This window comes from Gigantopelta aegis, chromosome 14 (genome assembly GCF_016097555.1).
Source record: "Gigantopelta aegis isolate Gae_Host chromosome 14, Gae_host_genome, whole genome shotgun sequence".
NCBI classification, from domain to species: Eukaryota; Metazoa; Mollusca; class Gastropoda; order Neomphalida; family Peltospiridae; genus Gigantopelta; species Gigantopelta aegis.
This window is the reverse complement of record NC_054712.1, coordinates 59628909-59643698: the sequence shown is the minus strand read 5'-3', so window position 1 is coordinate 59643698 and position 14790 is coordinate 59628909. Positions and strand designations below refer to the sequence as shown.

Below are 14790 nucleotides of genomic sequence, written 5' to 3'. Positions count from 1 at the left end.
GGCTATCTGGAATGTTGTATTTTAGCTAGGTTTTTTTATGTTGTTTTTTAACGACACCACTAGAGCCAGAGCCAGTTTATCCTAGTAGTACGTGTAGCACGTGCTATGGGCCCCGCAGTGATGTGTACATTTACCTTTCCCAGGTAATTTTTTCCCCTCTCCCCGAGAGGGTTGCAAAATATATATCCTGGAAAGGGGCCCTACTGTTATTTGTGCTACAGGCCCCGCAGTGATGTGTTGCAAAATATATATCCTGGGAAGGGGCCCTACTGTTATTTGTGCTACAGGCCCCGCAGTGATGTGTTGCAAAATATATATCCTGGGAAGGGGCCCTACTGTTATTTGTGCTACAGGCCCCGCAGTGATGTGTTGCAAAATATATATCCTGGGAAGGGGCCCTACTGTTATTTGTGCTACAGGCCCCGCAGTGATGTGTTGCAAAATATATATCCTGGGAAGGGGCCCTACTGTTATTTGTGCTACAGGCCCCGCAGTGATGGGTTGCAAAATATATATCCTGGGAAGGGGCCCTACTGTTATTTGTGCTACAGGTCCCGCAGTGATGGGTTGCAAAATATATATCCTGGGAAGGGGCCCTACTGTTATTTGTGCTACAGGCCCCGCAGTGATGGGTTGCAAAATATATATCCTGGGAAGGGGCCCTACTGTTATTTGTGCTACAGGCCCCACAGTGATGTGTTACAAAATATATATCCTGGGAAGGGGCCCTACTGTTATTTGTGCTACAGGCCCCGCGGATCCTTAAACCAGCTCTGACTAGAGCACGTTAATTTATTAATCATCGACTATTGGATGTCAAACATTTGGTAATTTTTGCTTATAGTCTAGGGAGATAACCTGCTACATTTTCCATTAGTAGCAAGGGATCATTTTTATGCAGACAGGATAGTACATACCACAGCCTTTTTATATACCAATCATAGTTCCCTGGCTGGAACAAGAAATAGCCCAATTGAATCCTAAATCAACAGCGCTTTGTCACGCCCTGTCTTAGTTAAGAGTTTATGGTGAATGATCACAACAGCACTTTGTCGCGCCACGTCTTAGTTAAGAGTTTACGGTGAATTATCACAACAGCACTTTGACCACTGGACTAAGTCGCACCCTGTCTTAGTTAAGAGTTTAAGGTGAATTATCACAACAGCACTTTGACCACTGGGCTAAGTCGCGCCCCGTCTTAGTTAAGAGTTTACGGTGAATTATCACAACAATGCTTTGACCACTGGGCTAAGTCGCACCCCGTCTTAGTTAAGAGTTTACGGTGAATTATCACAACAATGCTTTGACCACTGGGCTAAGTCGCGCCCCGTCTTAGTTAAGAGTTTATGGTGAATTATCACAACAGCGCTTTGACCACTGGGCTAAGTCGCACCCTGTCTTAGTTAAGAGTTTACAGTGAATTATGACAACAGCGCTTTGACCATTGGGCTAATTCGCGCCCTGTCTTAGTTAAGAGTTTAAGTTGAATTATCACAACAGCGCTTTGTCATGCCCTGTCTTAGTTAAGAGTTTACGGTGAATTATCACAACAGCACTTTGACCACTGGACTAAGTCGCACCCTGTCTTAGTTAAGAGTTTAAGGTGAATTATCACAACAGCACTTTGACCACTGGGCTAAGTCGCGCCCCGTCTTAGTTAAGAGTTTACGGTGAATTATCACAACAATGCTTTGACCACTGGGCTAAGTCGCACCCCGTCTTAGTTAAGAGTTTACGGTGAATTATCACAACAATGCTTTGACCACTGGGCTAAGTCGCGCCCCGTCTTAGTTAAGAGTTTACATATGAGTTATCACAACAGCACTTTGACCACTGGGCTAAGTCGCACCCGGTATTAGTTAAGAGTTTACATTGAGTTATCACAACAGCGCTTTGACCACTGGGCTAAGTCGCGCCACGTCTTAGTTAAGAGTTTACGGTGAATTATCACAGCAGCGCTTTGTCATGCCCTGTCTTAGTTAAGAGTTTACATTGAGTTATCACAACAGCGCTTTGACCACTGGGCTAAGTCGCGCCCTGTCTTAGTTAAGAGTTTATGGTGAATTATCACAACAGCGCTTTGACCACTGGGCTAAGTCGCGCCCCGTCTTAGTTAAGAGTTTACGGTGAATTATCACAACAGCACTTTGACCACTGGGCTAAGTTGCGCCCTGTCTTAGTTAAGAGTTTACATTGAGTTATCACAACAGCACTTTGACCACTGGGCTAAGTCGCACCCGGTCTTAGTTAAGAGTTTACATTGAGTTATCACAACAGCACTTTGACCACTGGGCTAAGTCGCACCCTGTCTTAGTTAAGAGTTTACGATGAATTATCACAACAGCACTTTGACCACTGGGCTAAGTCGCGCCCCGTCTTAGTTAAGTGTTTACGGTGAATTATCACAACAGCACTTTGACCACTGGACTAAGTCGCACCCTGTCTTAGTTAAGAGTTTAAGGTGAATTATCACAACAGCACTTTGACCACTGGGCTAAGTCGCGCCCCGTCTTAGTTAAGAGTTTACGGTGAATTATCACAACAATGCTTTGACCACTGGGCTAAGTCGCGCCCCGTCTTAGTTAAGAGTTTATGGTGAATTATCACAACAGCGCTTTGACCACTGGGCTAAGTTGCACCCTGTCTTAGTTAAGAGTTTCCGGTGAATTATCACAACAGCGCTTTGACCACTGGGCTAAGTCGCACCCTGTCTTAGTTAAGAGTTTCCGGTGAATTATGACAACAGCGCTTTGACCACTGGGCTAAGTCGCGCCCCGTCTTAGTTAAGAGTTTACATTGAGTTATCACAACAGCACTTTGACCACTGGGCTAAGTCGCACCCTGTCTTAGTTAAGAGTTTACATTGAGTTATCACAACAGCACTTTGACCACTGGGCTAAGTCGCACCCGGTATTAGTTAAGAGTTTACATTGAGTTATCACAACAGCGCTTTGACCACTGGGCTAAGTCGCGCCACATCTTAGTTAAGAGTTTACGGTGAATTATCACAGCAGCGCTTTGTCATGCCCTGTCTTAGTTAAGAGTTTACATTGAGTTATCACAACAGCGCTTTGACCACTGGGCTAAGTCGCGCCCTGTCTTAGTTAAGAGTTTACGGTGAATTATCACAACAGCGCTTTGACCACTGGGCTAAGTCGCGCCCTGTCTTAGTTAAGAGTTTACAGTGAATTATCACAACAGCGCTTTGACCACTGGGCTAAGTCGTGCCACGTCTTAGTTAAGAGTTTACGGTGAATTATCACAACAGCGCTTTGACCACTGGGCTAAGTTGCGCCCCGTCTTAGTTAAGAGTTTACGGTGAATTATCACAACAGCGCTTTGACCACTGGGCTAAGTCACGCCCTGTCTTAGTTAAAAGTTTGCAGTGAATTATCAGCAGTAAAACATTCCATAAAAGATGTTTTAATTATTTTAATTCCTTTCAGCTGTTAAACTGTTTCTGTCCCTTTTTTATTTAAATATACCAGTGATGCTGGATTCATTTTTAAAATTTATTTTTGTATTCATGAATAAATATTTAAGTTTGAAGAATGCTGTACTAGGCATACATCTTGGCTGATTGTTGCTATTAGTGATGAGTGAGAGAGAACTTGGTGTAGTAACCATACTCCACCCCGAAGTTGACAGAATCTAGCTCCTTCAGTGGAGCACTCGCTCTCGGCACTTGGGTCAGAGGATCGAGTCTACTCTGTGGACCCATTCTCTGTTTGGGTTTTATCCTGCCTTAACCATTGTCCCATGAGCGGCATATCAGAGGCCATGGTGGCATATCAGAGGTCATGGTGGCATATCAGAGGCCATGGTGGCAAGGAACATATAAAAAATCCCTTGCTGCTAATGGAAAATAATGCTGCAGGTTGAAAACTATCAGAATAATAGCTGATGATTAAACAATCAATTGTCTCTAGTGGTGTTGTTAAACAAAACACACTTTTAACTTTACACCACCTGATGCTCAGTCAATCGGGGATCGATTCCCATGGGTGGGCCCATTGGGCTATTTCTCGTTCCAGCCAGTGCTCCACAACTGGTATATCAAAGGTCATAGTGTGTGCTGTCCTGTCTGTGGGAAGTGAATATAAAAGATCCCTTGCTACTAATGGAAAAATGTAGCGGGTTTCCTCTCTAATGATTAACAAAATTAATCAGTATGCTCTAGTGGTGTAATTTAATAAAGCCAACTTTAACTTTCCACCACCCCACTGAACTGTAGTCTCTCTGGGTTAAGCAGGTACTGGTATACGAACCCAGGACCCACGAGCCTTCAGTCCGAGAGCCTAACCACTGCTCCAATACAGGATGATGAGATGCAATGCTAATTCATAATCGTTAATGTATTACTATCAGACGGTTTGTTGTGAGAAAGGAAAGATGGTCAATTCTTCGGATATTTTGTATCGATGCATTAATCTGTAAAGTATTACCAGTTGTCATGGAAACTGTTATCTCGAGAATTCTAAACCCTTTAAAGGTATTTCTGCAATAACGTGTGTGTCTCATTAGGATATAGTGCTGTGTTCACCACAGATGTATTTGCTATCAGACAAGCAGTTTAGTTACTTCTGGTAGGACAAAAACGGCCTACTGTAAACATTACCGTAATTTAAATAATCTGAGCTTCGTTTTGTCTGACAGGACTGTGCCAAAACAGATCAATACAGTTCAATACAGTTCGTTTGCTTCAACATTGTTTATGGTCTGTGAGCTCAAGATAGTAGAGATTATATTAATCCAAAGGTCATTAGTTCGAATCCTCTTAACAGCTATGTATCATTTGTTTGTGGATGTTTAGTACCTTGTAGAAAAGGATAGGGATATTTGTCTGATAAAACCTTATCACATTTTGAACTGCAGATATTTCGTGTCTAACATTTGGTTACTTTAACCGTTGGTTAAGTGAGAAAGAGAGAGAGAGAAAAACCCCAGAGGGAAAGAGAGACAAAGGGATAATAGACAGAAAGAGAAAGAAGAAACTCACATATTAGTATAACAGGGCTAGCTCTGGATAAGCAGAAAATTTCGCCAAATTATTTATTAAACTTTAAAAATGGTAAAAACCGAGTTATTTCCTAACAAAATAGCAATAATTGCATGAAATTATTTCACCAAATTAAAATAAAAATCGCCAATTGTTTTCAAAATTCGCAATTGGTGTAACAAAGCCCGTGGTATGTACTATCCTGTCTGTGGGATGGTGCATAAAAAAATCACTTGCTGCTAATTGAAAAGAATAGCCCATGAAATGGCGACAGTGGGTTTCCTCTATCAATATCTGTGTGGTTCTTAACCATATGTCCGATGCTATGTAACCGTAGATAAAATGTGTTGAGTGCATCATTAAATGAAACATTTCCTTCATTCCTTCCTATCATGTGGTTCCAAGTAAATTATGTTAAAAATATTTCACTAATGCTGCTAGATAAACGATAACAAGCATTTTGCATTATGAAAACTTTGCTAATAAAGCAAGCAAACAAGCATTTTGCATTATGAAAATCGTACAAGATACAATCATGATATTGTATCATAATAAAACAATCATAATAAAGTTGCATGAAAACAAATAAAATTGCTAAATTTCGACAACATTCCCTGACTTATCAAAGGCTGTTGTATACAAAATATCCCATCTAGCTAGGCCATTGAAGTAGCCCATGTTTAAACAGTGGGTATCTTCTCTCTATACACTATTTGTTTCAACTGGCCTATGTTAGACATCTAATAGCCATGATTTTAATGTTGCTGTTATTGGTTATTGGTTATTTATTGTTTTTGTTACATTCCTTTCCTTTCTAATACACAGACACTCTTTTAGATCAGGAACCAGTGCTCTGCTGACAACAGCAAAGAAATAAAATTGCAGAATGCCATGTTATTAAATTACGTCAATTTAATACGTTTTAATTTTACTGTTAGTGGTTGTTTGTTGTTTTTGTTACATTCCTTTCCTTTCTAATATACAGACACTCTTTTAGATCAGGAACCAGTGCTCCACTGACAACAGCAAAGAAATAAAATTGCAGAATGCCATGTTATTAAATTACGTCAATTTAATACGTTGTTAATGCCCACCCACCCCAGTGCGTCCCTCTTTATTCCCAGCATCGTGTCTGTAACACGTAAAGTAACATTGATATTGAAGAGGCACGCTGTGATTTTGCCTGGATCACAATAAAAATGATCATAAAAATAATGGCACCATTTGAGAGTATTGATTTTCCTGCAGATGGTTCTGATTTTCTGCCATTTTTGACAGACATGATGGCTGCAGCTGCAACTCCTCACTAACAGAACATGGTAGAGATTAACTCGTATAGCAGGCCGACTCATACATTACTGGTTAATATGCCACAATACTGCTATGATCTCCAGGGTTGAAAATTAACATGGTCACCAACAGGACCAGTTGAAGGAAACTCTAATTCAACTAGCCCTCCAATTATCACATTGAAATTTAACTGCACAGCCAATATCAAAACTTGAATGCTCTTTGTTGAATAATAACCATGTGCTCACCATATATAGTCCATTTGGGCAAAAGGTAACCAATGAATTGGCGTGTAACTTCATAATATAACAACATGTTATTAAGTATAAAACCCATACCAACTCAAATAACTTTTTTTGAAAAAGAAATACCATATAAATAAAAATGTTTCTTTACAAATTACCATTAAATTATACAGATTAAATCTCATTTTTAATACAGGGGTGAAGACAAAATGCTAGAACAGCCAAGGTACATGTCACGGGTCGGTATCCCAAAAGAAACAAGATGACAACTCAGGAATCATTCATACACATTTATTTACATAACACTTCCCTCCCAACCAATACATATTGCACTTTCACGCATGTAACACATATCACATGTAAATTAAACTATGAATCACTATTAAATAGAGTAAAAATCTTTTAACCACAAAATAATACTAAAATGTCTGTCTTCCACTATTCATCACATTTCACAATTCATCATCATAAGTCACCCTCATCATCATCCTTGTCATGATCATTCACTGATCATCTTCACCATTCCCCATTATCATTATTATCATTCACTAGAATCATCACACCTCATAATGATCATTCACTGATCACCGTTGTCGTTTATCATTAATACCCCTGTCGTTCACCAGAATCACTAACCCCCTCGTCACGGTCATTCACTGATCATTTCAGTTCACCATAATCATTGGTACCCTCATCACGATCCTTCACTGATCATCTCCTCCATTCACCAGTATTACCACCATCATTCACCCGAATCAGCAACACTCTTTGTCAGGATCATTCATAGATCACCTTCGCCGTTCGTCAAAATCATTGACACCGTCGTCACGATCATTCACTGATCATCTTCTCTGTTCACCATTATCACTACCGCCATTCACCAGACTCACTCTTCGCCAACTCCCAGAATACATCATCTACGTTCGTCATCACCAGGACCCAATACACAAATACAGTGAAATACAATATACCCTAATCAAAACCATGTAATATTTATATTACCATATCAGATGTTAGACAATTTTCTCTTAATATAATGTCCGCACTTCACAAGTGTCTTAAATATTACATAAATCAGATTTACTTAAGACTTTTGTTTTGCAATGACGTTACATACAACTACTAACACATATACACAATAGTATACCACAGTTATACAACAAACAAACAAACAAAATCTACTTACGGTTGTCATCAACCCAGAGTTATACAGAATAAAATATTTCACAATATCTTAACACACAGTTTCTCTCTCAAGAACGTTATGTGACTGCCCACAACTCATTACATCTCCCAACTATATCCCCACTATGCATGCTTCACTCACAACCAAAAGTGTTCACCAATGTAAGCCCAAACCCAAGTTCTTTACAAACACCTCTGCTAGTGATTACAGTATAAAAATATAGTTTGCCTTAGCAAGCTATGACACACAGTTCAACAATATATTCTCAATTACCCAAGTATTTACAATAAATGTTCTAAAATATAATATGGTTCTTATTTTAGTACCCTTGACTTGTGACAGTATACAGGTCGACTTGTATTGTCTCTAAAGTAAACGATAATGCAGTACAAAGAGACTATAGACAGAACTGCACATGTTTTTGTAAACTAGTCTGGGAATGGCAGTCCTCTGTATCTATGCAAGAGGGATGAAATAAACTTTGTGGCGATGTAAGAGGGATGAAATAAACTTTGTGGCAATGTAAGAGGGATGAAATAAACTTTGTGGCGATGTAAGAGGGATGAAATAAACTTTGTGGCGATGTAAGAGGGATGAACTCTCCAGTAAAGGATTTACTTGAGAGTAGCTGTCCTCCTAAAGATGAGACACTAGATAAATATCGATGAAATCATCCACTGTTTTGTCAAATGCCCATTCGACTTTTCATTGTGCAGAGATACGACCCAGTGGCCTATTTCACAAAACATTGTTAGTTTACGTCTGCGACTAGCAGTTATACCAGGCATACATGTACAAGTGTTTGGCATCTATTTCACAAAGAAATTGACATCATTACAGAAGATGGAGCATTTTAAGGACAAAAGAAAATTAAATATATGTACTTTTAACTATATTTGTTGTACTATAATAGTAATAAGAATTGTGGTTTAGTTGTAGGTTTATCTTTACGTGCAGAACTAGGCTTACAATGTTTTGTGAAATTGGGCCCTGGTCAGGTATTACGGTTTTGTCGTTAAAGAAGATTTAACATATGCAGTTTGATTGTAATTTGTAAAGACTTTTTTAAAATTTATTTACAATGAACTGTTTCTCCAAAAAATGTTATTTGAGATGGTATGGGTTTAAAACTTAATAAATTAATATATATTGAAGTTACACAAATGGACAATAGATGCAAAATTAATATTTTCTGCCTCAGTAAACTGTGTGTGTGGTTGTGCATGCACACGTTTGCATTTAATTTGTAAATGCTACAATAGTAGACTACTAATAAAATAAATATCGAAATAAAAATAAATGTGTGAAAAAAAAACAAAGAAGCAAACATTTTACCAAAATATATAATGTACTTTGTTATCATATGACAAAGCATAAAAGCGAACTTGTTGTTTAATACAATAATCTTTGGACCGTTGTGTCATCATGATTTTGTCCCAGAATAATGTAAGCTAATTAAATATGATTAATTTTTACAATGACATTGAATAACAATTGTCAAAAAATAGGTCTACTAGATAGGCTAATTATGGCATATCCAGTCCATTCCAATAAGCCTATGACTTCCAGATTTAAAAAAATACATGTAGTGTCTGCAATACGTTTTGAGCTTTATTTTTTAAAAGACCCTGCCCAAAACAACAGAAACTGAGTCTGGCGCTGTCAAAATATAGAGCATGTTCTACAGGGTATGTCTTCTGCTGCCAGATCTGTCACATTCAATTCAGTTTCAGTGCATTTCTTTTTCAACTGGTACCAAACCCTAAAATTGATGGTCACCCAATGGACTACCATTGTAAAATTCTTAGTCGCCCATAACGGTCGCCATGGTGGACCGAGCGACTACTAATTTTGAACCCAGGATTTCTCATCATAATTCTATAGCCTCGTCCTTTCAGTTGTCTGCCCTTTGTACCTACAGATTAACTTGTGTAGCAGGCAGATTCGTATATTACTGGTTAATGCCTCAATACTGCTATGATCTGATCAGCTCTCATCATAATTCTATAGCCTCGTCCTTTCAGTTGTCTGCCCTTTGTACCTACAGATTAACTTGTGTAGCAGGCAGATTCGTATATTACTGGTTAATGCCTCAATACTGCTGTGATCTGATCAGCTCTCATCATAATTCTATAGCCTCGTCCTTTCAGTTGTCTGCCCTTTGTACCTACAGATTAACTTGTGTAGCAGGCAGATTCGTATATTACTGGTTAATGCCTCAATACTGCTATGATCTGATCAGCTCTCATTATAATTCTATAGTCTCGTCCTTTCAGTTGTCTGCCCCTTTGTACCCCTTTGTACCTACAGATTAACTTGTGTAGCAGGCAGATTCGTATATTACTGGTTAATGCCTCAACACTGCTATGATCTCTAATATCATAATTCTTTAGCCTCATTTTTTTGTTGTCTGCCCATTGGTACATACCTGTACACAAGGCTACAGACTTGAAGCTATCTTAGCACTATGATATTGTAAAGTTGTTGTAGGCTATGATGTCACTATGACACTCACCATAGATTATGATGATTTTATGATATTGTAGATCTTGTAGTACTTGCCATGCTAAAAGACTTGTAATGACAATGTAATTTCATTTCAACTTATTTTCATGCTTATATCCAATTAAGGTTCAAGCACGTTGTCCTGGCACGCACCTCAGCTATCTGTGTTGTTTGCCCAGGATATTGGGTTAGATGTTAGTTGGTTAGTGGTTGGTGAGAGAGAAGAGGGTGTAGTGGCCTTACCGATTGAGCCCTTAAGAACTCACTCTGGGTGGGAGCCGGTACCGGGCTGCAAACCCTGTATCTACCAGCCTGTAGTCCAATGGCTTAACCACTGCGGCACCGAGGCCGATGACAATGTAATGTTGCTTAAGAGAGCCTAAAAGACCTTTGTTAATTAGGCCTCAGTTTTACTGTATATGTACACCGTGTACTTTTCTATGTGTATGTTTTCTCAGTGGTAGGATCTAGTAAGAGTTTCCTCATGAGATCAGTTTGTAAAGCACTGATTCTTGGTTCTAATCCAGATTTAGGTCAGTTGTTAGAGCGTTCGCCTCAGGTTTTTGGATCATAGAATTGAACCTCCTTGGCAGCCCATTGGGGTTTTCCCTATTCTCATGGCTGGTATATCAAAGGCTATGGTATGTACTGTTCTGTTTGTGGGAAAGTGCAAATATAAGATCTCTTGCTGTTACCAAATGTTTTACATCCAATTGCCAATGATTAATAAATCAGTGTGCTCTAGTGGTGTTGTTAAACAAAATGAACTTTAAGTTTTAACTAAAGACACCTAATTGCCAATGAATAATTAATCAATGTGCTCTAGTGGTGTTGTTAAACAAATCCAACTTTAACTCTTTTTCTTCTTATACACCTGTTGGCAAAAACACAGTGAGAATTTGATATCACACAGTGAGATTTTGATATCATACAGTGAGAATTTGATATCACACAGTGAGATTTTGATATCATACAGTGAGATTTTGATATCATACAGTGAGATTTTGATATCACAAAGTTATATTATACATGTGGGAGATCAATTTAAAGACACCTGGTCGACTCTATTGAGGTATGTAAGAAATAACATGTATTTTACAACTTGTTCCTAAATACATGCAACTCTCTTTCGCTTTTAAAACAACTCATTATTAAATATATGCTATACTATGAAATCCCTCTAAACCAGACTCTCAGAAACCAGACATTTTTAAATATCGGTACAGAACAAAACCTCTTTAAACTTAATACCCCTTAAAACCAGACTTTTTACTTGGTCCCATGGGTGTCTGGTTTAGATGAGTTTCACTGTATTGAGGCCATTCCTGTAGATTCTGTTTTAAGCTAAAACGTTTGTCTGTGAACCGTTCAGAAACATGAAGACCGCGATCCAAAGTATTGCTGTCAACAAGAACTTTCTGCTTGGTTCCATGGGTGTCTGGTTTAGAGTGGTTCCACTGTATGATTCTGTGGTAAACTAATGTTATTCTGTGAACTGTTTCAGAAATATGAAGACTGCGATCCAAAGTATTGCTGTCAACAAGAACTTTCTGCTTGGTTCCATGGGTGTCTAGTTTAGAGTGGTTCCACTGTATGATTCTGTGGTAAACTAATGTTATTCTGTGAACTGTTTCAGAAACATGAAGACCGTGATCCGTAGTATTGCTGTGGACAAGAACTGCGATGTCCATCAGACGGTGCTTGGTATCCGAGAGGGCAAGGAAGGATGGTTTCATCTCTACTGTCCAGGAGGAATCGCCTGCGATGATGAAGGCAAACTGTGGGGCGTCATGGTAACCTTTAGTTTTTTTAATTGTGAAAGAAAGGGGATTTTGTAATGACACTAGGTTCACATCTCAACACTGCTATACCAGTGTCTCAGTGATGTAGGGTTACGTCATTCCCCGGTTACTCGACACTAGGTTCGCATCTCAACACTGCTATACCAGTGTCTCAGTGATGTAGGGTTACGTCATTCCCCGGTTACTAGACACTATCATTCCCCGGTTACTAGACACTAGGTTCGCATCTCAACACTGCTATACCAGTGTCTCAGTGATGTAGGGTTACGTCATTCCCCGGTTACTAGACACTAGGTTCGCATCTCAACACTGCTATACCAGTGTCTCAGTGATGTAGGGTTACGTCATTCCCTGGTTACTAGACACTAGGTTCGCATCTCAACACTGCTATACCAGTGTCTCAGTGATGTAGGGTTACGTCATTCCCCGGTTACTAGACACTAGGTTCGCATCTCAACACTGCTATACCAGTGTCTCAGTGATGTAGGGTTACGTCATTCCCCGGTTACTAGACACTAGGTTCGCACCTCAACACTGCTATACCAGTGTCTCAGTGATGTAGGGTTACGTCATTCCCAGGTTACTAGACACTAGGTTCGCATCTCAACACCGCTATACCAGTGTCTCAGTGATGTAGGGTTACGTCATTCCCCGGTTACTAGACACTAGGTTCGCATCTCAACACCGCTATACCAGTGTCTCAGTGATGTAGGGTTACGTCATTCCCCGGTTACTAGACACTAGGTTCGCATCTCAACACCGCTATACCAGTGTCTCAGTGATGTAGGGTTACGTCATTCCCTGGTTACTAGACACTAGGTTCACATATCAATACTGCTATATGATATGGTCCAGGTGGCTGACCACTAACTGTTAACCACTCTTCTAGAGAGATATGGTCCAGGTGGCTGACCACTAACTGTCAACCACTCTTCTAGAAAGAGATATGGCCCAGGTGGCTGACCACTAACTGTTAACCACTCTTCTAGAGAGAGATATGGCCCAGGTGGCAGACCACTAACTGTTAACCACTCTTCTAGAGAGATATGGTCCAGGTGGCTGACCACTAACTGTTAACCACTCTTCTAGAGAGAGAGATGGCCCAGGACGGCAGACCACTAACCGTTAACCACTCTTATCGTGACATATCTACACCTTTTGCTAGAACCTGCTTATTAAAATCATCATTTATTTATTCAGCAATTGATTTATGGAATAATTTAAGCTCAGCAATTAAAAAGTGTGAAACAATATCGTCTTTCAAAAAAGCAGTAACACCAGTGGTAAATAAAGTTTATTTTTCCTGTGGGAAAAAGAATAGAAAATATATTGCATACTAGATTACGACATGGATGTATCCCTTTAAACGCCGATTTGTACAGATGTGGACTTACCACAGACCCTTCATGTAACTGTGGATACAGATTAGAAAACAATATCCATTTTTTCTTACAATGTAAACAATATGAACAACAGAGACTGATTCTATGTAATTCCTTACAGCTTTTTCAACCAATAGATTTACAGTTACTGTTATATGGTAGAAGCACATTAAGCGATGCCAATAATAAAGAAATATTTACTTATGTTCAAATATATATAAAATTAATAAAGTATTATTTAAATTACCAAAATTATTATTTGTAAATGTGATAGCGAATTTAACTGCACATGATGTACTATTTGTGTAATCTTTTGTATCATATTTGTTTTTCTTTCCTTTACATTCTTTTGTATACAATACATTTCCTTACACTGGTTATTATTGAATGTATACATGTAGTTTATATTTACAGCTATGTAATATAGGTCGCCATGTATATTGTATGAATATAGAAGAGGGCCTCGTAAGTTGTCAAACTTGTGCCCAATTCTTTTGTTCTTTGTACAATAAAATATGTTTGCAATCAAACCACTCTTCTAGAGAGATATGGCCCTGGTGGCTGACCACTGACTGTTAACCACTCTTCTAACTGTTAACCAGTCTTCTAGAGAGAGATATGGTCCAGGTGGCTGACCACTGACTGTTAACCACTCTTCTAGAGAGAGATATGGCCCATGGGGCTGACCACTGACTGTTAACCACTCTTCTAGAGAGAGATATGGCCCAGGTGGCTGACCACTGACTGTTAACCACTCTTCTAGAGAGAAATATGGTCCAGGTGGCTGACCACTAACTGTTAACCAGTCTTCTAGAGAGAGATATGGACCAGGTGGCTGACCACTAACTGTTAACCACTCTTTTGGAGAGAGATATGGTCCAGGTGGCTGACCACTAACTGTTAACCACTCTTCTGGAGAGAGATATGGTCCAGGTGGCTGACTACTAACTGGTAACCACTCTTCTCGAGAGAGATATGGTCCAGGTGGCTGACCACTAACTGTTAACCAGTCTTCTGGAGAGAGATATGGACCAGGTGGCTGACCACTAACTGTTAACCAGTCTTCTGGAGAGAGATATGGTCCAGGTGGCTGACCACTAACTGTTAACCAGTCTTCTGGAGAGAGATATGGACCAGGTGGCTGACCACTAACTGTTAACCACTCTTCTGGAGAGAGATATGGTCCAGGTGGCTGACCACTAACTGTTAACCAGTCTTCTGGAGAGAGATATGGTCCAAGTGGCTGACCACTAACTGTTAACCACTCTTCTGGAGAGAGATATGGTCCAGGTGGCTGACCACTAACTGTTAACCAGTCTTCTAGAGAGAGATATGGACCAGGTGGCTGACCACTAACTGTTAACCAGTCTTCTGGAGAGAG

At 39.6% G+C, this 14790-nt stretch overlaps 1 protein-coding gene across 1 annotated transcript in view; it reads left to right on the top strand.

The window, feature by feature from the left end:
• The window catches only part of LOC121389369 (C-Maf-inducing protein-like), an 80206-nt gene that overhangs the window by 44566 nt on the left and 20850 nt on the right, over positions 1 to 14790 (top strand). Inside the window, exon 10 of the mRNA XM_041520964.1 lies at positions 11862 to 12018. Coding sequence (XP_041376898.1) covers positions 11862 to 12018 — 157 coding nt within the window. The remainder of the gene's footprint in view (positions 1 to 11861; positions 12019 to 14790) is intronic.